Source organism: Exserohilum turcica, assembly GCF_000359705.1.
Source record: "Exserohilum turcica Et28A unplaced genomic scaffold SETTUscaffold_15, whole genome shotgun sequence".
In the NCBI taxonomy this organism is placed as follows: domain Eukaryota; kingdom Fungi; phylum Ascomycota; class Dothideomycetes; order Pleosporales; family Pleosporaceae; genus Exserohilum; species Exserohilum turcicum.
The window spans coordinates 1,085,598-1,107,609 of record NW_007359970.1 but is presented as its reverse complement, the minus strand read 5'-3'; the positions used below and the strand labels follow the sequence as shown (position 1 = coordinate 1,107,609).

The window sequence follows — 22,012 nt, the reverse complement described above, 5'->3', positions numbered from 1 at the left end:
GAGGCTGAAAAAATATAGTTCGGATTCGTGGAATGGGCAGAAAGTGCACCGTGGTGAGGGACCCGACCCGTCCAAGTCCGGGCTTTTAAAGCGAAATTCGTTATATTTTGTCGCCTACAAAGTTGACCAAGATACTATGCGGCCAGCCATTGAATAAGGGCCAAATACGACGAATTAAGAAGTCAATTATGGCGAGTGGAGCAAGGACGGGGCAGCGAGCAAAGGAGTAAGACGTGAATGGTTCCTCAGGACATGCGCATAACGAAACAAATGACCGATGACGCCGCGATGGGATGCATCCAAAGACGATTTCGCAGCAAAAGGGCTCGAAACGGTGACAGGGATCAACGCTGCAGCGCCTCGTGACGACAGCTCAAATTTCGAACTGCTTAAAGCCCTCGACCAGCCCGTCACTAATCTTCGAGGCTATGGCCCACGTAGGCAGATAATGCCTTACCTCATCAAAGGCAGGGATGGCACCTGCGTTGGCATCCGACCACATGCACACCACCTGTCCAGAAAGCTTTGATTGTTCTTTGGCGTCCCATGTCACATTAACGTTCCACGGTTGACCAAATTCACGATGCCAAAGCCGCACTTCCCGGGTGCCAGCGGCTCCGACACGCTTGAAGCGAGAATCTGAAACAGCGCCAGCAACTGCCAAATCGGTGATGGGAGAGTCGAACAAGATGCGGCATGCACGCGTGTTCTGACCGACAACACGTATCATTGCTGTGCTGGAGCTGTTACCCTTGTGTATCTCATAATCGAGCCATTTGTCCGTGTCTGGCTTCTGCCTCAAGGGTGCGGCGTCGACTGCCTTGGTGACAACGTCTGCAGGTGGCCCGTGCCATTCGCACTTTTTGAGCTCCTTACGCGTCGCAACGTCAGGCGTTGTGCAGTTGAACTGTGCGGCTTGTGCACTAGGGATTTCGCCTACAATGCGCTGCACGTAGCCATCCACCCCAGTCAGGGATACAGTGTTGACTCCAGTCTCACAGTTGACTCGTTGAACAAAGTAGACTTTCAGGCGGTGATCCCTGCTGAAGGGGAATGCGACAAGATTGTAAATGACAGTCCCCGCACAGACCAGGAACAAGAAGGTGGGGATGTGATAGGTGAAGCGATGAATGAAAGGACCGATAGGGGTAAGCAGCAGGACGCTCAGCGAAGCAATGGCGAGGTATATGAACAAGGTTGAGTTGCCGTCAGATGGCGTCTGATAGAGTGCCGATGTCAAAAGTAGAGCTACCTGCCCCACCAAGACGATGACGACGGGCGCCAGGAGCAGTAGTTGGATGATCCAGATCCAACTGGGTAATTTGCCGCTCCACTCTTGCTCGCCAGGATATACGCTTCCGTCGTCTCGCCGCCGGCTGCCGTGGCCATGATCCTCGCTTCCATCGCTGGTGGAGTCGCGCCTGGTGCCGTACCTCGCAAATCCGCGGCGATCGCCTCGCAATAACGAGGTAGTCTCGGTTGCGTCATCGTCCCCTACCGCACGATCATCAGACCGTGCAGCACTGGTACTGCCTGTAAGAGGACGACTAGCCGACTCTGAATTGCGGCGTGAAGTGCTCGTCTGGTCGACATGGCGCGCATATGCAGACTTTGTCGGCGCACAGAAGAGCTCGAGATACGAGAGAAGAATGGCGAAGAAAACGGCGGCAAAATAGAAGAACATGGGATAGCCCGCAGCAAGCTGGTAGTTGTTGACGAAAACCGTGACCATGGTCAGAACGATGAAGGATCCAATGAAAAGCCATATCAGGGCGTACATGCGGTGGAGGGCGGAGGGTCGCATAGCGTCTGCTCCACGCGACAGGAACCAGGCGACGCAGAACCAAGCAGATAGCATCATACTATGTCAGGGGTTAGCGAAATTACCGGGGCAGTGTTTACATGACTTACCTCCAGACAGCGAATGGGCTGCTATAGATGATCATGGCATTGAATCGGACAATCAGATAGGCCAGAGCAACCACAATGGCACTGGCAACGACAAAGATGATGGGAAATCGAAAAACACCTCGCCAACCATAGAGGCGCACGGGATGGTCGTCGTCCGACGAGTATACGTATGCTTTGCGGGCAAACAAGTAGTTCTTGTCAACCCTTGATAAACCAACCGTAAGGCCGATGAGCACAAGTGGCGCCACTACCAACATGGTGACGCACAGCGCGAACAAGGTATGGAGCTGGAATACGACAAAAACCCTGCCGAAAAGGTCGAACCAAACGCTGTCACTGCCAATGCCTGCATTGACCCTGCCGTTGTCGAGGCTCTGTGGTCCGCTGAACTGGGTACCAGTGACAGATGCCAGCCCCGCCGTCGAGGCCAAAGCGGCGGATAGCATGTGCCAGAGTGAGTCGATAGATGTTTCGCGTGTTGAATCCTCGACCGTGTGATAGCGTGCTCTGGGCTCCATGAAGGCAATGTCAAGACCACGGAGGCCGAGATCGCCATAGAAAACGCGGTAGTCAGTCTCACTACGAATGAGACCCTTTTTGAAGCCATCGCCGCTTACAACCGACGCAAATGGATATTTGGACCTTTTGTAGAAGCGCGTTACTTCGGTATCTGTGCTTCGGAACAGGGTCGCTCGGCCGCCGGCACCAGCACCCTCCAAGTTGACAAAAGTATGGGGAACTTGAGATATGGGGTTGCGCATGAAAGCCCTAGCGCCGTTCAAGTAGTCCTCTTCACCATTATTGAGCAGAAGGATTATGGTGCGTTTGGGCCAATTGCGAGACTCGGTAAAGTACGAGAGAAGCTGGAGCACCGTCACGACGCCCACGCCATCGTCGGTGGCACCGTAGCCGGAGCTGACGGAGTCGTAATGTGCGTTGACAAGAACGCCGCCATTATCGCGTCTGCGTTCAGCGGCGTCAAAGGGCTCGTCGTCGTCGGAGCCGCGGATGGTGACAATAATGTTTGTTCCCTCAAAATAGACAGAAGTAGTGCCAGACGAAAAGGTGGCGTTGGCAGTCAGGTCATCGAGCACTTCAATCTGGCCAGGCTCTGCATGCTTCTCGGCGATGATGGCTTGGATGCGCTCGAGAAGGTATTGGCGCACGTGATCATTAGCATGGCTGTTGTATGGGTGGAAGCGGCGGGTGATTTGCTGGAGGTCGGCCCAGGCCTGAGGTAGGTCGATGCCGTGGGGGGGATGCGAGGGATGGGCGGGTACCGTCAGATGAATGGCGAGCAGAGCAGCAAAGAGACCAATGTAGATGGCGCTGGTGAAGAAGATGACGGGGCCCGGGGTGAAGGCGAAGGGGTTGTAGCGAGCCATGGCAGCACTCGTGGAGGCGCGCCGGCGAGTCCCCAGCGTGTCGTGCCGTGGCGTGTCGTCGTGTCGTGTCGCGTGTCGCCGTGTCTATGGGGCGGTGAAGACGCGAAGTGGAGAGTGCGGCCTGGTGTTGAGGTGTCTTTGGCTGCCCGTGTGGCGGGGTGCGGGCCTCGTGCATCTCGTGCATGCAGGTGCAGACGACATCGTGGGCCATAGCTCCTGCCGCCGCGCCAGCCTGGGCAGGAAGCGACCGCTGCAGGGCAAGAGCCCCCGCCCGCCTCGCCGCCACCGACACGGCCACAGCCACAGCCACAGCCACAGCCACAGGTGGAAAATCCACCTGCACGCAACCACCACTGCCACTGCCACTGCCGCCACCGCTTTCACTCGCCACCATGGACACGGCGACGCCGACCGTCTGGCGTGTGCATTCTTTGGCGCAGCAGATGCCGTCCTTGTCCGTCACTAACACGCAGCAGCACATCTGACTGACGATGGGCACAGAGGCCGACCAAGTAGTGAAGCCCCACCACCACGGCCAAATGGCGTCGTCTCCCACCACATGCACATTCGACCCGGACCCAGATTGCATAGAAGAGGGGGTCCTGTCTGCGCTCTCAACTGCCCCCGCGCTACCTCCACTCCCTCCGCTTCTCGAATCGCCCACAGCCTATTCCGGCAGCTGCCTCGCCCTCAGCAACCGGCTCGTCGCCTACCTGCAGACGCTTCTATCCCCGCCGCCATGCTTCACCCTGTCTATTGGAAGCGGCTTTGGTCTGCTCGAAGCGTACCTCATGGCCGGCACCCACGGCCTCCACGTAGTTGGCGTAGAGGTGGAGCCCAGCCCCAACAAGTACCTGCCCGCTTCCCACCACGGCGTCGTCAACGGCTCTCGCTTCCTTGAGCCCCTCGCTGCTCAAGCAGCTGCTTGGCTGTTCGTGTATCCGAGACGCGTTGGCTTGGTCCAGGAGTACATGGCTGCGTATGGCGAGAGGAGCGTCAAGCGCATCGTGTGGGCCGGCCCGAAGGCTGATTGGGACGATTACAGGGCATGCTTCGCCGGCTGGCATGTGCAGGAGCAGGAAGCCCATGAGGTCGGTGGGCATGCATGGGAGTTGATTGTTGTTGCAAATAGACCTGCCTGAGATTCTGCATAATAAGAACACCACAATCTACCCCCGCCGCTTCCAGAGAAGATCATAGACTCATGTGTATGTCGGTCTAGAGATCTCAATGTTCCACTCAATTCCTCGGGAGCTGCTGTAGAACGAGCAAACACCAGGCCATTGTTTAGAAAATTAGCATGGCGCTTCACATCGCCACCAACAAAGCGGACATACAAAGCCCAAACTCCACGGAAGCCATCTTGCTCCAGCACCATCGCTTTGTTTGCTGGGTGCATTTCTCTTTGTCCCATTGTCAATTCTTTCACTACCAAGAAAGTGGTGTCCTCTTTATACCTTACAACCAACATGAGAATATCAAGGTTGCAGAGGATCATTCGTCTTCCAAACCATGTTTGCTTTCCTATCACTGCTTCAGAAAAATACTGCAATTCAGTCTATACATTTGCCACCAGTGCTAATCTAGACCAAATCAGCTCCATCACTGCGTCCCACAATATCCCAGAAGAAGATCAAACTCTTACTCCCACTGCACATCATCAAGATACCAGACACACACATTTCTTTGGATAACCGGCTACGTCCCAGCCATGGCTATCGTGGTAGGCGCGGCGCTTCAAGGTACGTAGATTATTCTAACGCAAGCACGCATCATGAACTGACTCTGGGTCTGCCTTCAACCAGCCGCCGCCCACTTGAGGGATGAGCATCCTGGGCTAGCAGCTGGAATATACGCTGCAGGCGCCATTGCTGCCATAGTGCCGCACTATGCCCCAGTATTTAACCAAACTAGCTGGTCCCAGAAAGCCACTCAGTCATTTGATATCAACGACAAAATGGCCACCTCTTCACGTACTAAAAGGCCATATTACACCGATCCTGTTCTTGTCATGTCAGGGCCGCCCACTTGGGAACACTATTACTTCATCCAACCCGTCACTTACACTCGTACAACTTTATCGCTTCCAGAAATCACGGTTTCCTCGAAGCAACGCTCCCCGCCTCCAAACCAAACCTCCATTTCCTCAACAGTGACATCCGAAGCTCCCATGAGCACGACGCCCCCTCCTATATTGTTGACTGATACGAAGCCATCCACCCATTTGTGGTTGGGCTATCTCTACAATCTACCTGGTAATATCCTAAACTCAATTTCCGCACTTGTATCGAGCAGCATTGTTGCAATCAAGCCGAAGATGGCCAAGTTAAAGGAAACACCAAGGAACTGGGCTGTCCTACATGCTAAGTTGGCTGTTTCTAGTTTCTTCAGCTTTTTCACAAGCTCATACACTGACTTTAAATCTTTCGTGTCCTGGGCGCACGCAAATGTATCTCTTGTATGGAGAGACCATATCAAAACCAGTGTAGCTGACTTGGCCGAGATCTATCACAGCACACGTGGTCAAGCTTCATCTTGGCACTGCTTATGGCGTTCATTCATACTCGCCGTAACTACCGTCTTGATAACATCTTACTGCTTTCGGGCAGTTAAAAGATTGCAGCATGCAAGCATGCGATTGTGGTTTACAGTTCCCATCAGCATCATTGCCTTTGCATATGCAGTGTGGTCCACGCATCTTGTTGCGTGTGTCAACTATATGCAAGACCACACGATCATTCTAGCCACTGGGGCCATCACACTATTATTTCAACTTCTCTGGACTTCCCCGACACGTTATCATTGGATACTGTTGTTCAGAATCGTGGCCACAGCTAGGTACTGCTGGCAACATGTTACTAGGTGGATGGGTGGCGTTCGTCTTGCCCTAGGTCCCAAAGAGGAGCAAGACGCGCTGACCAGAGCAGCTGACGACCAGCAACAGCCGCAAAATCTCAAAGATCTACAGTATTTCGATTTGCGATGCAGCTCAAGTACTATGCGCAGTAAAGAACCAGAGAAAGTCCCGGAGTTCAGTGTGAATGAGGATTCAGTGCGTATACAAAATCTGACAACACCCAAAAGCCCTGCCTTCACAACGGAAACATCTGTGAGCCCTAACATCCGTCATCTTCCCCATGATACTTATTCAGATCAGGAAAACACGAGTATTCAAAACAAAACAGTGGCGGCTGAGATCAAAAAAGCGAAAGCGGCATCCGTCTCCAAACCGGAACATGTCACTATTACAACACCTGCTACCACTCAACAATCCAACGATGATGGACATGTTAAGCAGCAAACAGAAAGCGTTCTATGCTCTACGACGGAGCCCCTTCAGCCGTGTGAACTGGAACTTGGAACAGGCGTTGCTTCTTCGCCGATTTCTAAAAGTTCTAGTTTCTCGCGTGTATCACGCGCATCGCGGAAGTCCAAATCCTCGAAGACATCTTTTGGGACCAGATCTTCTAGGCCGCCGCAAGTACGAAGAATCTCAAAGAGGGGGCTTTCGCCAGTCCTCGAGCGCAGTGAAAGCATTCCTAGCGATACCGACAATGCCGTGGAGCAGATGCCTTACGATGTTCGTAATCCAAATATCCAGCAAGAGTCAGCACAAGAATGGCAGCCTGAGCAGGGGTCTGGTAAACATCAATCAATCGGGAGCCAGATGTATCACCATTCTGGTAGCGCAGGGTCACCCTTGGAGGCGAAAAATGCTGCTGCGTGGCAAAACGACTTCGAGCCTACTGCAGCTGCAGAATTGTCAGCTGCAAGCCAAAGAAAGGAAGCAAGTCCATTATTCAGTGTGCCGGATTCCGTATTGCCATTGGGTTCATCGGGCGACGGGTTGAAGCTGGATGAAAGACACGCTCAGGATGAACATAAAGTCGACAACACAAAAGGCAATATGCATACAGAAGACAGTGTCTTATCACCGAGTTTGGGGGGGCACGAGCAATTCACAAGGTCAGATACATGATGACTCGTGTAATCAAACCACAGATTCTGATGAAGCCATGTGGGGAAGCGACGGAATTGACACTGACTCACTTCATGGAGAACCTATGAAATGGATGCCAACTCAACCTCCACCGACATCAGGGATGCCATCTGCATCCTCCGAAGCAAATTTCCCGTCGCCCCCTGTGGATAGTGACACTAAGCACTCGCCTCCCGAAATGGCGTCAAAATCCCAGGATCAAGGCCATAGCCATGGCACAGAGTTTGGAGATGGTGATGCTGATATTCAAATGGAGCTTGATGAATTCGAAGATACCAGGAACGGGCCTCCATATACTGAAGACGTTGTCATGGGAAATGATACGACTACTTTCCAATCTGCTGGGTTCAACCTCCCTCACACAAACACCAATGCATCAGAAGATGCTGAAATGGTAGACGTGACCGACGAAAAAGGCGTTAGAGATGGAGATGAAGCCATGGATATAGATTCCAACCCCCAATCTTCTCCCCATGCATCAGGATCAATGAATCGGTTCAATGCATCTTTCATAGTAACACAAGGACAGGATCTGTTGGATGACCCTATGAATTTGGACCAAGCGCCCGCTAGTACCAGCGCATATTCGCAACCCGTAGGCGAAACATCTCAAAGCTATACTGGATCGAGCGCCTCCGTTATGAATTCACACCCGGATGATATCTCCGAATATGCCATGGACATAGTTGAGCCGAAACAAGACGCCCATGAGCAGAGCATTCAGAATGCTTCGCTACACAATCCTAATTTCGAAGAAACCAGAAATGCAATGTCCACAGAAGAAAAGCCCACAGCAACCGACGCTCGACCTACCCCACGCGAACGGGTTGGAAGCGATTGCAGTGTGAATAGCAATGAGGAAGCAAACGTCGATAATGACAGTGACGACGATCTCAAATACACGAATGCACGCCCCATGACACGCATGGTTCAACTTTGGCGAAGCGGCCAAATCGTCGACAACCCTGATTTCTCAGCGAATCTCCAGGCCGGCCTACCACCGCTGGAAAGCATATTTGGAAGAGCAGGCCTGATATATCGGGAAGTCGATATGGATGTTTACGGAATTTGGGGAGGATCTGATGACAACTTCATTTCTGCGCAATCAGAGATACCGTGGTTTGATTCGAGTAGACAGGTTGCAGAGCTGGGATCGGAGGATCAGTCTGCAGATGGCGGATATGATGGTGATGGTGATGATGAGACGGATGAATACGAGGATGAATACGAGGATGAAGATGAGGACGAGCAGGATGATGAGCAGGGCGAAGACGAAGATGAAGACGAAGCTGAAGCTGAAGATGGAGATGACGAAGACAATGATATCGATGAGAACCAAGTAAGCGACGAAGACGAAGAATCAACAACGAGCGACAGCAATATCACAATAGTTAGGCCGAGAACACACCTGATCGAATTGCAAAACGGAGAAGTCATTGATAATCCAGACTACTATCATTCCAGAAAGAAAGGCGTCAAGAAGGTTGCAACCCGGTTTGGCGCTGGCATGCTGTGGCGAAAGGTAGACGCGGATGCATACGCGAAGTACGGTCCGGATTCCATAGAGTTCAAAAACGCGCAATCAAGCATCCCGTGGTTCGATGCCTCGAGCCATGGTAATACGGAGCTATCTAGCTGGGACGAAGATAGCTCCAAGGAATCTGACTTCGGTTCTGTACTATCTGACCCGCCTGATGACGATGATCTCGACGCTACTGCAGTTGCGATAGCGGTCGATAGAACGAACGAAGAGATCCGCAAGCAAATTTTACGTCAGTCGGCAAGACAAGTTGACAGTGACAGCGACGGTGATCAAGTCAAGCCTAGGTTTCCAGCTCGGAGGGCGGCGGTACGACCAATTCCGGACCGTCCGTCTGAGAGCGAGTCATCCCCAATAGAGGAAGATATCAAAAATTCACTGAGCCCAAATGGCGGAAGGTATGACTCGCGCAGCACTGGAAGAAAGATCAGTGTGCCAAAGTCAAGGATGTCTGTAACAAGCGGAGACATGTCATGTCCAATGCCAGCCCCATATACACCATCGCTTTCGACTCCTTCTCCCAAGATTCTTCAGCGACCCAAATCTTCGAATACGTTATCAGAAGAATCGTCGAGTGACCCACCACCAACTCATGACAGAGCCCCGGCCGTTGACAGTAATGACAAAACCTCACGCAAGAGCGTTGGCTCGCGTATCCCAACACGGGGAGCACGGGGAGGACTAGGTTCAAAATCCTGAAGCTCTGGAAGCCCCAACTACTGCACTCGCTCGTCTTGTGATTTCGAAAACGCTTGATGTTCAAGCATACTTTGGTTTAGTCTACAGTATAGTATTATTGGTAATGCAAGGAATATTGTCAGTGATACATGATGTTCTTAGAACTTCGTACTTGCTGCTGACACTGTTTCATGACCGCTTCTTGCACACGTTATTACTGTTGACTGCAGAATACTTCACCATTCACCCGGAGTAGCTTGGTACGATTGAGTAGTTATTGTGTTTTAGTCTATCTTCACTAAAACGAATCAACCTTTCTATACTACAACGATCCCTTGTTTTTTTAGAGATGAAAAATGCCGCCGTGTTGGCATATATTCCAGCCATATGAGAATTGAAAGGACATGTAGGTCTCTTCAGGTGAGTCACGTATCGGTTTTGCAACATGCTTCAATCTTTGTGATAGCGAGGAGATAGACGATGGTTTTCAAGCAATGGCCCAATTTCCAAGGCCATGCCCCTATTTAGCATCCGCCCATGTCACAGATGGTGGCGGAGATCCCAATGGAAAATTTCAGTGATAGCACTATAAGACGCACTATCTTGCAGCCGAACTTCAGTCCTGGGTGAGAATGCTTATGACAGGCTGAACATCCTTCAGATTGCTTGATGGGAACTCAGTGTAGCTTACAGAGTCCGAGTGAGGCGATGCGCACTTAGAGTTAACTATCACATCATCATGATTCTATGAGCACACCCGCAGTTGAGGTCTTGTCCCTGAGAAAGCCCCGAGACAGCTTCATTATCACTACGACATCGTTCACATCATTCTTGATATTGCTGCGTGGCATCTAATACTTTCATCAACAACTCTGAGGTCCTTCTGCTATACTTGAGTTTAATGAGAAATCTAACATTGTGGGGCCAGAGAGACAGTCCCCCATTCGATGCAATCATACTCGCCCTCGCATGGCAGCACGAAAACTCACTCTATCACTGTGATTGAAGATTTGAGACGGTATGTTTTTCCATAAGTTGCTATTTCACATGTTTCTGATCTTCGAGTGCGGTTAGTCCATATATTGTTGAATTGTGGCACCAAACTAACCACGCCTTATCTGGCAGGCCTTCGAATAATACCTCGACAATACTCATATGTTCGTAAGTATTCATATTCTTCAGGTCCCTGAAGTGTGCACTGATGAATGTGATTAAAATGTCGAGAGCTAAAAGTATGTTCGTACAAGATGATGTTGTGATTTCAATCATCTGATTTCAAAGTAAAAGCCGCCGAATCAATACTCATTAGGCATTGTTTAATAGCTGTTTGCGGAGATCCAAAGCTACTCTCTATGCGAAGAAGCTGGTATTGAGTATGTACCAATTTAGCCGCGTATATATAGAGCAAGAACACAAGAGCATCAACCGTTTTATATTTATAGCATATGTGGGGTTTTCATCAAACTCGCGCGGCATGTGAGCGCCCGCAATTGAAATCCGGTAACTGCTTGTTCTCGTAGCGAGCGACAAGAATCGACACACTTGAATGATAAATATATAGTTAGAGAATAAAACCAGAATAATATGCAGAGTCTAGGAGGGAGCAGGTCGCTAAAATAGTCCACTTAAGTCTTGCACATGAATTCCAGGTTATTTCTGTTGATAAATGTGTTGAGATGTCCCTTGTCAAAGTTTATTTCGAAACTTCTTCCAGAACTTCCGCTTGGAGCCGGCTCTCCCGCCAAGCATGATGTCGATGTCAGCAATGACAGGGATTTCTCACCCCCTTGGCAAGGGGGCTAGGACATATATATATATGAAGGTCCGATGGCCTGCATGTCAGTTTCCTCGCTATTTTCACTCTTTGGCCAATGATGGCCCCGAAAACCCCCGTTATCTGGGTCTTACTCGCAGTATTGCTCTTTAGTACTCTATTTCTTTGGTCAATAGCAGTCTCAAAAAACTACGTCATTGGTGTCTCACCGGGGGTGTTGCACAGTGAAACAGCTTTGGATGTCAATAATACATCCTGTTCAACCAGTGCTACAAGACTACACCTCTCCGACCCACCATATGAAAATCACTTCTATTCTGACTGCCACTCCAGCTCACATGTGGTTGTTACAAGCCCCCTATTGACAAGTAATCTGAAATTGATTGGACCTCGGCTCCTTATAGCGTGGCCCGCAGGGAATAGCGGCATCGTCACCTTCTTTGCGCCGGAAAATGGAGTAGATGGCAGTCTTGCCATAAGATTGGAAAATTCAGTAACGACAGGAGAGGCACTAGAACCAATTTACGTGGCCGGCGAGTCACATTCCTCGAATCCTCGAGTTGGCGTGTCGGGGTTGCTCAACTTGAATTCTTCGGCCATTCTCACGGTACCAATTTTAGGCAGCATTCGAACAATCAGGAGCTTTACCGAAGCAGGAAACCATTTAGAGCCTTCTGTACAAAACGCGATCTAGTTTTCCGAGACTGTAGAAGGAGGCGTGGTGCTAAACCGGACTTGGTTCGACAACACTACTACAACCTGGCTGACATTTACACCCATCAACAGATCAAACGCAATTACTATCAAGCGGGAAGTTGGCACAACTCTGTTGTTCCCAAGCGGCACTTACCAATTCGATGCCTCATTCAACTATCCTCAGTTAGACCAGCTCAATCCTCAGGAAGTTCTCAACCCTGCTTCTATAGATCTCATCGACAAAAATTTAGAGCAGACAACATCGCTATCTTTGCTGTCTTATACTGACAAGCTCCTCGCTGGATCCTGGCGTTACCTGACTTATTTTGGACGAGATACTCTGCTATCACTGCTTCTACTCCAGCCAGTGCTCAGCGAAGGACACGGCGGAGCGATCGAAGCAGCGATTGGATCAGTTTTGGAACGCGTAAATAGCATAGACGGAACCGTATGCCACGAAGAAGTCCTCGGAGACTACGCCACATTCCTAAATCTCCAGAAGAACAGCCGGTCCACGGAGCCGCTGTGCGACTACAAGATGGTGGATACCGACTACATTCTGCCGATTGTGATGAAGACGTACCTGGTGGACACGGAAACCGGCCGTCAACGTGCAAAAGCATTTCTCAATACAGCGGCTTCATTCCTTCCCAACAACGCCGGACTATCGTACGCAAAACTCGGCCTCCTCACCGCCGAGAAGATCATGAACACGTCCGCACCATTCGCGTCCCATGGCGGTCAAGTCAAGGAAAACTTGATTCATCTCAGAAACGGCCAAGCGGTTGGAGACTGGCGCGATACAGATAGCGGCCTCGGCGGCGGAAGAATCTCGTACAATGTAAATACAGCTCTGGTGCCAGCCGGCCTGCGAGCCATTGCCGCACTCAGCAGAGCAGGCCTCTTCCCAGAGCATCCAGAATGGAAGGAGACAGCCGACCAATACGCTACCGTGTGGGAAGACGAAACGGTGCGCTTTTTTGAAGTTTCCCTCTCACAACCGGAAGCGGTCTCGCTCGTTGAAAGTTATATGAAGCATCAGTCTGTGTACCCCGGTACATCTCATGTGCACGCGATCACGTCTAACGTGACATTCTATGGCCTCGCGCTCGACGGCCGAAACGACCAGCCGGTAGTGCGCGTCATGAATACGGACGATTGCTTCCGCCATTTCCTGCTCAACACGACGAATCAAATGCAACTAAGCAGGTTCTTGAACCAAACTGCGGACCACATCCTCCAGCCGTTTCCCGTCGGGCTCGCTAGCGACGTAGGGTTGTTTGTGGCGAACCCGGCGTACGGCGGCGATGCATTCTATGCGCAATCATTTACCAGAGCAGATTACCACGGCATCGTGGTATGGAGCTGGCAGTTGGCCATGATGGCAGCTGGGCTTGGGCGCCAGCTTGGGCGATGTGAAGTCGCGAATAAGCCGGGTACTTAAGCACGTCAACTCTGCAGCGGCGCACATTGTACTGATTTGGAGACAGACTTCTGCACCGACCAGCCGTTGTACAGCAAGGTTCTATCTGCGTATGAGCATCTGTGGTCGCTTATTGAGAAGAACCGTGCCCAGCTTAGCATTGAGGTCTGGAGCTGGACGTACAACAACGGGTTTCGGGCTGAGCCGCTGGGCGCATTTTTCCCCGTTGAGAGCAACATTGCCCAGCTGTGGAGTTTGACATTCCTGGCGGTGCATAAACAAGATTTCGAACAATAAGCCCATGGCAGCACGAAGCTGAGTAAGGCGAGCATAGCGTTTGACTCCAAGTCAGAATCTGGAGCAAATAATGTATTATATGCATTTCACGCATGCCGTGTTGGAGAAGGTTTGCGAGGGTCAGCGTCACGTGACCCTGATCTGGATATCACGTGACCTAGTCTTATCGATAAGGACATGGTGTGCCGTTTAGCGTATCTTTCCGCATACTCGGAAATCCCGGGGTAACAAGCACGAGTTAAGCGGGTAAGGCGATCGGGGCAAGCTTGAGATTAGAGATCTGGTGCACTGTTAGTATGCGATTGTGGGCACAAGTTCCTTTGCCAGGCTGAAACATTTGTTCACTAGGCAACTTCCGGTGTTGCCGGTCCACCAAGAAGACGACGTAGCAAACCCCATCTACTCTTCCCACCGCCTCTGCCCAGCGCACCTCGCCTTACCTTTGACTAGAGCTGTTGTTAGGGTGAGACGATGGCTTCTGAATCATCTTGGCCTCCCGCACAAGGCCTCACAACCAAGCTTGTTCCGCGCGACAAGGCCACGTTGGTACTCTCATACTCGACCGTCGTGCGCGCGCCGGCTCCGCTCGTCTTCGACACTATTTTGCACGCAGCAGATTATCCTGCATGGAACACGTGGGTTCCATCTGTCCGGATTGTCGCGCAGCCGCCGTCTAGCTCTGGCGACGAGGAGGCCAATGACCTCAGCCGCATGCGCATCGGCACCGCCATGGAATTCGCGGTGGTCATGGACGCGAACAAGCCCACCAGCATCAACCGTACGCAACTCAAAGTCGTAGATGTCTCGACGCCTGATGCACCGACGTCGTACCTCTCGCCCGAGTTACTCGCAGACGCGACGTTTACGGCGGATGCGAGCAAGGTGTATAGGGTTAGTTGGGTAGGAAACGGAGGCATGTACGGATTTGCGCCCAAGTTGGAGCGGTTCCACGAGGTGATTGTGCTGAGTGAGAATGAGTGCGAAGTGCGGACTTGGGAGATCATGGCGGGCATGACGGCACGGCTGGTCAAGATGTTGATGGAGGAGACGTTGAAGGAGAAGGTTGCGCTTTGGTGCCAAGACCTGAAGAAGTATTGCGAAAAGAAGAGCGCTGAAGGGCCGGCGGCTTGAAGAGACGGCTGGGGCATACGCACTTTGAGCTCGATGCAAAGAATGTCGGGGGTCCATATTGCTTGGGCTGTTCCGATGGTGCGCATATAGGGGGAGCCTACCCCGATATCTCCTACTACTACTCTCCGAACATATCACTGTATCAGGTAATGGACGACGCGGCAAGTAGCACAGCAATGCATGTACTCAACCCGGATCTTAACACTGACATGCGCCTGGACGCAGCTGCACCGCTTCTTCGCAGACGCTGCAATCCATGTACGAAGCCATGCCTCGTCACGAGCGCACATTTCGGCGATTGGAACAATGAAAGCCGATCCCGACAAGACTCGCCGCTGTTTTCGCCGACGCAAGACCAAGGCTGTCCTGCACTCTGATGTCATGACGGTTGTGGTTGTGCATAGCCGCCGGGAATAGGCACCACACGAACAAATGCAGCCTCGATTAGAATAAGAAAGCGGTCCAATATATCTGCGAGTCTGCGCCAGTCTCCATCTGCTGGATTACTCGACAACGGTACAATGTCCAGACATTTGGTGCAGCGGCCCCAAGAGCGAAGCTTCGCCAACGCTGAGCTTCGCCATCACGGCAAGCTTGTCGGGTTACCCAGTCCGGTAATGGCGCCTCGAATTCCCTTGAACGCACGCGCAACTTGCCAAAAACGCAGCTAGTACTGCATCTGCCCAGTCACGCGTCGGATGCGCTTGTTACAATGGCATGGTAGCATGTGCCCACGGCGGCCTGTGTCCAGTCAGCTTGTTAGCCGTCATTGTTGGGGCCCCATGGGAAGTGGGGTCTTCTCCATGGTTGCGGGAAAAGTGGGCTTTTTTCACGATGGCAGATGGCGCGGGTCAAGCAGACCATGGTTTTTGTCGGCTATGTTTCCGCCTTATATAGGACACGGCAGTCTGCGCACCATGCAGGCAGGCTGCCTGAGTGTCGCCCTTTTTGTCCCTGCGCGGACTCGATTGCTATCGTTTTGCCATATCCATATCCCCAGTCGTTGCTCCTTGGGCGTGGCCCAGCTTACAGTCATCATGGATAAGATCCACAGGTTCAATGTTGTGCACCGCTTTGAAAAGCGCAGCTTGCTGATAGCGTAGGATTTGTCTTTGCAACTCTCTCGATTACTGCTAATCGTGCCTCAAGGATCAACTGCATCGCTGGACTGTCCATTCTGTTCTTCGGTTATGACCAGGGTATCATGGGCGGTGTCAACACGGCATACGACTACTACACGGTCATGGGCTTTGGGCATCGGGGCCCTGATGGCGGCCCTGTTGTCGACGACACCTTACTCCAGGGAGGCATTGTTTCAGTCTACTATCTCGGAACGCTGGTTGGATGTCTGGTTGGCGGCTCCCTTGGTGATCGTTTCGGGCGCATCAAGACCATCTTCATCGGAGCAGCTGTTGGTACCATTGGCGCCGCCCTGCAGTGCTCAGCTATGAACCACATCTGGATGATTTGCGCACGACTGGTCAACGGCTGGGGCACTGGTATCCTCAACGCCATTATCCCCGTTTGGGCTACCGAAACCGCCGAGCACACTTCCAGAGGCCAATTCATCGCCATCGAGTTCACCCTCAACATCCTCGGTGTGGTTATTGCCTACTGGCTGGAATACGCATGCTCCTTCTACGGCGACGGCACCTCGTCATTCATCTGGCGCTTCCCCATTGCGTTCCAAATCCCCATGCTCATCATGCTCATGGCCGGAGTCTTGTTCTTCCCCGAGTCCCCTCGCTGGCTGGTCAAAGTCGGTCGAGAAGCAGAGGGGCACTATGTCTTGGCGCGGCTTCGAGGCGACACCGGAGAAGACAAGCTGAGAGCCGAGGCCGAGTTCCAGGACATTGTCTCGTCGTGCGAGCTGGAGCGCTCCAACTTCCGAAAGCAGAGCTACTTCCACATGCTGTTTGGCATTGGCTCGGGCAAACTCCACACTGGCCGCCGAGTCCAGCTTGTCGTCTGGTTCCAAATCATGCAGGAATGGATCGGAATTGCGGGAGTTACCGTATATGCACCGACAATCTTTGGCATTGCAGGCATGAGCCCGGGGAAGCGACAGTGGATCGCCGGTCCCAACAACATCTTCTACATGTTTGCAACGCTCATTTGCGTATTCACGCTCGACCGCATCGGGCGACGCTGGACTTGCTACTGGGGCTCTGTCGGACAGGGAATCGCCATGGCTCTCGCCGGCGGGTTCTCGTATCTCGGACAAGAAGCCACTAGAAATGGGGAACTCGGCAAGGCATCGTCATACGGAAATGCAGCCGTGTCCATGGTCTTTCTCTTCACAGCCATCTTCGGCGCTACATGGCTGACGGTGCCCTGGCTCTACCCCGCTGAGATCTTCCCGTTGGAGGTGCGAGCAAAGGGTAATGCATGGGGTGTTGTAGGCTGGTCAATTGGCAACGGCTGGCTCACGCTGCTCTGCCCTGTCATGTTCAATGTGCTCGGCGAGAAGACTCTGTACATTTTCGCCGCATGCAACGCAATCACGATTCCCATGATCTGGGCCCTGTACCCAGAGACCAACCAGCGAACGCTTGAAGAGATTGACCTCCTCTTTGCGTCGGACAGTATCTGGAACTGGGAGGCGGAGAAGAACTTTGCGGCGCTCAAGGACGAACTGAGTTACCAGAATGCGCGTGCTACCAAGGACGATGATGTGGAGCAGCTTTCGCATCAGGGGTCGAGTGAGGTGCGCAGGGCGAGTGTGCGTGGAGACATGAAGTTGTGATGGCTGCTGTGTATTGATGTACCTCGAGCTAGAGTTAGTGATTAATAAAGAACAAGCAGTGCAGTCCTGAAACTGCATTGTATACTGAGACGGACCACTCAGCTTGCTATGCACACTGCGGCTTTTGCTCAACCTGACTACACGTGTTTCTTGGACTCACTTGGCTGTTCTTTTGGCACATATTCGCAGAAGCAGAGAATGAATCACGTGCCACCTCACTCACCGCAACCCATGACCTCACACGCGCTCTTTCCTCACAGTCAATCAGGCAGTCGCGCCCCGAGCATTGTTTGTCCAAGTCCACCACAACATCAACCCAACTACACGCCCGACTCATCCACCAAACTACCAAATCACTCGATTCCAAAACAATACAACTTCAACACCACTGTCTTGCTCAGCATGAGGCTCTCCACCCTCCTCGTCGCCGTGGTCGCCACCATGGGCACTCTCACCCTCGCCAAAGACAATCGCAGCGAGTGGGACAAAGTCCCCCACGAATGCCAGTACTGCTGGCTCAAGGTCGACACTTGCAGAAAGGTCGGTTGTGTCCTGGCATATATCTGCGCAGCCACATTGATCAGACTAACACAATTGGTATGCAGTTGTGCCAGGATGGCCTGGCGCCGTGCGCGTACGAGTGCCAGATCAAGACGTGCATGCAGTATACCATGTGCAAGAAGTGTCCTGACCAGTTGCCGGCGTGCAAATACGCAAAGTTGGATGGATGATGGTGATGCGGTGTGTTGTCGTCGTCGTCCAAGACAAGCGTGATGAGATGCGGACATGTGGTGGTTATGCGGGCGATGGACGGTACTTCAGAGAATAATTACAAATGTGTACTTATGAGAGGAATCGAGACAGACGCTTTAGACGCGTGTCGTGCTGGAAATGCAGAGGGTATTCGAGTGCAGTATGCAAAAATCTCTTGGTGATACTCTCCCAAGTGCATCCAAGTGTCACATTCAGCGGCCTGCTGCCCACGTGTCTTGTCAAATCGGGCCAAAAAAAACGTACTGCGACATGTCATAGCGATCGACTTTGCAAAAATTGCATGTTTCATCCAGGCAGCAAGGCACTGGACGCTTCGATCCAGCAGGCAGCAAATGGCCATCGCGTCAGTCGGCAGCTTTCACCTTGGGCGTTTGTACACGATTCGGGGTCAGGCTAGGCTCCACCTTCACTGATCACCATGACCTATCCTTAACCTATATATTCCGCGCCAGTCCCAGCCTACCCACTTGTCCGCCCACAACAACAACCACAATCCACAGCTATCTCTCTCTCTCTCTCTCTCTCTCTCTCTCAACCCACAACTTCTTCTTCCTTCAACAACACCAACAACACCACCATCACCATCATCACCATCATCACTCTCAACATGAAGCTCCCCATCCTCGTCCTCGCTGTCCTCGTCGCCCTCGCCGCAGCCAACGACAAGGACAAGAAATTCGTAGTCCGCAACTGCCACGACTGCAAGAAGTACTACGAGAAATGCCACTTTGTAAGTTTGTTTGTCCCTGGTGCACACATACATACATGCATATGGCCTGCCGGTATCAGTATCACCATCTCTAACACACAAATCTCGGCTTGCAGAACTGCTACTACGGCGGCTCGACGTGCGATGGTACTTGCCGCACCGACACGTGTCGCCAGAGCAGCTTGTGCAAGGAGCACTGCGGGTACGGCCTTTGCTAAGTCCCTCTGTGGCCGTTTCCCTTTCACACACACACACACACACATATACGCTTTGATCCCCGGCTTTCTTCTTTTTTGTGTGTGCCCATGGGCTGCAGTGGTTGATGCGGGTTGTGCGAACCTTGGGTCGAATTCGTCACGGGGCCTGTGGCGAGTGCGTGGCATGTCGATACCGGGCTGTGTGATTGGGTTAGGTACGGGTGTATTACATACATGGTTTTCGTGGTCTGTGAGTGGGGAGTTGGGGAGTTTGGTGGTGCATACATGCATGTAGCTAGTCGGTGATTGAGTAGAGAGGAATTTGGCTCTATACATTGTGTCTGATTCGCCCCGTCATGTGTCGTTGGTGGTTCCTGTCATGTCGCATTTTGGCGCTGCTCTGGGCGGAGTCTCGTGACTGTGTGCTGCGCTTGGAATATTGTCTGGATGCGTGCGACTTGGCTGCTTCTCTGATATTGGAATGCCCGTCTTCGTGATACCACGAGAGTGGTAATGGGCTTTGTCAGTCAGTCCACATGGGGTTCTGGCGTATCTCCTCGTAAGCCGCGGCCCACGCCGACTCCACCTAACAGGATTGCTGGACATGGGTGTATACTCGCGGGTAGTATCTTCTTCAGACGTCTACAGCAGCTACAAAAGAACCGTTTCCTTGTACGTACAGTTGTTTTGAATCCCAGTTGTTGGATCTACACGAAGCCATACCAATAGGGACTCAGGAGAATGGTCAGTGCTTGGTTATAGCTAAAAGATGGCATTCCGTGGAGATCCTTTGTACAAGCTGCAAGTCTTTAGCCGAGCGCGGGTTAAAACTTTGAATCTTTTACAGCGTCAAGTGGATGAAGATGATGCACTATGCTGTATTCTCACCACTCATTATACCGCAGCATAGACGCCGGCTTGAGACTCGTTGACAGCGCAGCCGTCTACTTGGCAATTGGGAGAATTACTGTGTATACACCCATCAGACCAGAGACATCACTTGGCACATGTGCGAGAAAACATCTCGAAGTCAATTGCCGTAGAATTTCCAGCAGACTGGCAAAGCACTTCATTTTTTTTCTATATATCACCGAGTAAGTACATAGCAAGTGCTGAAGCCAGACTTGGAAATTTCCACGTCGGACAATGCAAAAAAGTGGGCGTTGAGGCGACTCTCTGTTTTCCCATGTTTCCCCCCCCCCCGTAGACAATGTCAGCCAGGGTGCCTTGTCACCAAAGGTCGAGGTGATTGACTCGAGGGCATACCCGGTCACGCCGGCTCCAGCTTATGCCTCTTGACGACAGTTCACTTGCGGTTCTCTTCTCACACTCTCCCGTGTTCACTGCCAAACTGACTATCTAAGACTGCGGTTGTTGCCTAGAGGCTTTTTCTCTCTCTCTCACTTGGTACGTCGCTCGCGGGGTGCACGGGGCGCAGACTCGAAGTGAGTGAGAGAACGGGCGTTTGCTGCCTCGCCTTCTCGCAATCCACTGGATATATAATCTGTATCTGCCTACTATCCGACTCTCTCTCTCTCTCTCTTTCTTTCTTCTACCACACTCAACCACTTCCACTTTACTACTTCAACTCTTCCCACCAACCAAAGCCTCATACAAACTTTCAACTTCCACTTCCACTTCAACACCTCAACCATGAAGCTCACCACCATAATCCTCGGCGCCATGGCCACCATTGCCATGGGCAGCCCCGTTGCCGTGTCCCAGGACGAGTCTCCGGCGACCAACATGGCAGCCGTCGACACAGCCTCGATTGCCGCCTACTGCAAGCAGTGCGATGCTTTCTTCACCAAGTGCATGGGCGTGAGTGATTTCCCTCGGACAGAGCAAGATGTGGTTGTTTGGTATGTGTATATGCTAATTGATTTGAACTACATAGTCGATCGGATGCTGGTACAACCCCTACGGTTGCTCCATCACGTGCGGCGTCGACACTTGCCGGGCCTACAACGGCGACTGCAAGCGCAACTGCAACTACAACAAGTGCTAGACGGGCATTGTGCGGCCTCGCTACCACTTTCACCATGGAGATTGGTGTGCTTGATGGGCGGTACACAACGGTATCTGGTGCGACGACATGACTGACGGAATGTGGATGGAATCAAATTCAATTCATGGACACGGCGAGTCGAGATGTGCAGATCTGGGCCATGGCAGTGGGTAGATAGCTTAGGTCTGGAAATAGCATCTCTTCTCGTCACACTGCTGATTTCGTGTTGACTGTGATGCGCATGGCCTGAGTAATGAGTTGCGATTCATGCCGGGTGTGATATTTCAGAAGGCTGGTTTAGACCTTTTTGGCTCGCAGAAAAGGCTGACGTGAGACTGATCTTGTAAGTATGGAGAAGCAGTGCGCAGCAGCAAGACGACCAAGATGGAAATTTATTTTCTAGTAGGAAGAGTACACGGTAAGTGGACGCTACACAGCTACTTACTCTAAAGCTACACTAAACCTTAAGCTCCTGTCGCGGTGTTTCACAAGCTTACGGAGGTGCCTCACAAAAGTTTTGTCCCACGCTAATCTCGGCGCTTCGGCATAACTCTTCTTGGCGCAACTCCCACCTTTGAGCTGAGTAGCTGTACGATTTGTCTGTATCTATCGTTACAATGTCTCCTAATACTGATCCTTACACCCGCACCTTAATTGTGGCGTTAAAGTCACCTTCTGTTGGCAAGTCTACATCGACAGATCTCTGAACTTACTGGTGTTCATCCTCGTACGGTCAATCGTAT

At 51.8% G+C, this 22,012-nt stretch overlaps 9 protein-coding genes across 9 annotated transcripts; 8 read left to right on the top strand and 1 right to left on the bottom strand.

Moving 5' to 3' along the window:
- Positions 1–109: 109 nt before the first annotated feature.
- On the bottom strand, positions 110–3,296 carry SETTUDRAFT_46850 (uncharacterized protein; the record flags this gene model as incomplete). The annotated part of the gene is made up of 2 exons (XM_008025592.1): positions 110–1,862; positions 1,912–3,296. 2 exons carry the CDS (start codon positions 3,294–3,296, stop codon positions 374–376), a joined length of 2,874 nt encoding a protein of 957 aa, XP_008023783.1. The 3' UTR covers positions 110–373.
- A 638-nt stretch (positions 3,297–3,934) lies between these two features.
- Positions 3,935–4,429, top strand: SETTUDRAFT_76620 (uncharacterized protein; the record flags this gene model as incomplete). The annotated part of the gene is made up of 1 exon (XM_008025597.1): positions 3,935–4,429. A coding segment is annotated over one exon (495 nt), but the record flags the coding sequence as incomplete, so codon positions are not given.
- A 578-nt stretch (positions 4,430–5,007) lies between these two features.
- On the top strand, positions 5,008–9,535 carry SETTUDRAFT_38706 (uncharacterized protein; the record flags this gene model as incomplete). Its single annotated transcript, XM_008025572.1, has 3 exons — positions 5,008–5,038; positions 5,102–7,234; positions 7,299–9,535. 3 exons carry the CDS (start codon positions 5,008–5,010, stop codon positions 9,533–9,535), a joined length of 4,401 nt encoding a protein of 1,466 aa, XP_008023763.1.
- Positions 9,536–11,388: 1,853 nt separating this feature from the next.
- SETTUDRAFT_107358 (uncharacterized protein) lies at positions 11,389–13,704 on the top strand (the record flags this gene model as incomplete). The annotated part of the gene is given in 3 exon segments (XM_008025836.1): positions 11,389–11,964; positions 11,983–13,420; positions 13,475–13,704. The coding sequence occupies 3 exon segments, from the start codon at positions 11,389–11,391 to the stop codon at positions 13,702–13,704; spliced, it is 2,244 nt and encodes a 747-aa protein (XP_008024027.1).
- A 254-nt stretch (positions 13,705–13,958) lies between these two features.
- SETTUDRAFT_168462 (uncharacterized protein) lies at positions 13,959–14,967 on the top strand. Its single transcript, XM_008025835.1, has 2 exons — positions 13,959–13,994; positions 14,053–14,967. The coding sequence occupies exon 2, from the start codon at positions 14,176–14,178 to the stop codon at positions 14,833–14,835; it is 660 nt and encodes a 219-aa protein (XP_008024026.1). The 5' UTR covers positions 13,959–13,994; positions 14,053–14,175; the 3' UTR covers positions 14,836–14,967.
- Positions 14,968–15,872: 905 nt separating this feature from the next.
- SETTUDRAFT_107526 (uncharacterized protein) lies at positions 15,873–17,581 on the top strand (the record flags this gene model as incomplete). The annotated part of the gene is made up of 2 exons (XM_008025834.1): positions 15,873–15,934; positions 15,985–17,581. 2 exons carry the CDS (start codon positions 15,873–15,875, stop codon positions 17,579–17,581), a joined length of 1,659 nt encoding a protein of 552 aa, XP_008024025.1.
- Positions 17,582–17,983: 402 nt separating this feature from the next.
- Positions 17,984–18,312, top strand: SETTUDRAFT_27473 (uncharacterized protein; the record flags this gene model as incomplete). Its single annotated transcript, XM_008025540.1, has 2 exons — positions 17,984–18,121; positions 18,187–18,312. The coding sequence occupies 2 exons, from the start codon at positions 17,984–17,986 to the stop codon at positions 18,310–18,312; spliced, it is 264 nt and encodes an 87-aa protein (XP_008023731.1).
- Positions 18,313–18,962: 650 nt separating this feature from the next.
- Positions 18,963–19,282, top strand: SETTUDRAFT_27472 (uncharacterized protein; the record flags this gene model as incomplete). Its single annotated transcript, XM_008025539.1, has 2 exons — positions 18,963–19,085; positions 19,181–19,282. The coding sequence occupies 2 exons, from the start codon at positions 18,963–18,965 to the stop codon at positions 19,280–19,282; spliced, it is 225 nt and encodes a 74-aa protein (XP_008023730.1).
- A 1,632-nt stretch (positions 19,283–20,914) lies between these two features.
- Positions 20,915–21,269, top strand: SETTUDRAFT_27471 (uncharacterized protein; the record flags this gene model as incomplete). The annotated part of the gene is made up of 2 exons (XM_008025538.1): positions 20,915–21,082; positions 21,159–21,269. The coding sequence occupies 2 exons, from the start codon at positions 20,915–20,917 to the stop codon at positions 21,267–21,269; spliced, it is 279 nt and encodes a 92-aa protein (XP_008023729.1).
- Positions 21,270–22,012: the final 743 nt, after the last annotated feature.

Bases quoted from the DNA above. Each gene is read 5' to 3' on its own strand.
- SETTUDRAFT_168462 (XM_008025835.1), top strand. From the start codon at position 14,176: ATGGCTTCTGAATCATCTTGGCCTCCCGCACAAGGCCTCACAACCAAG.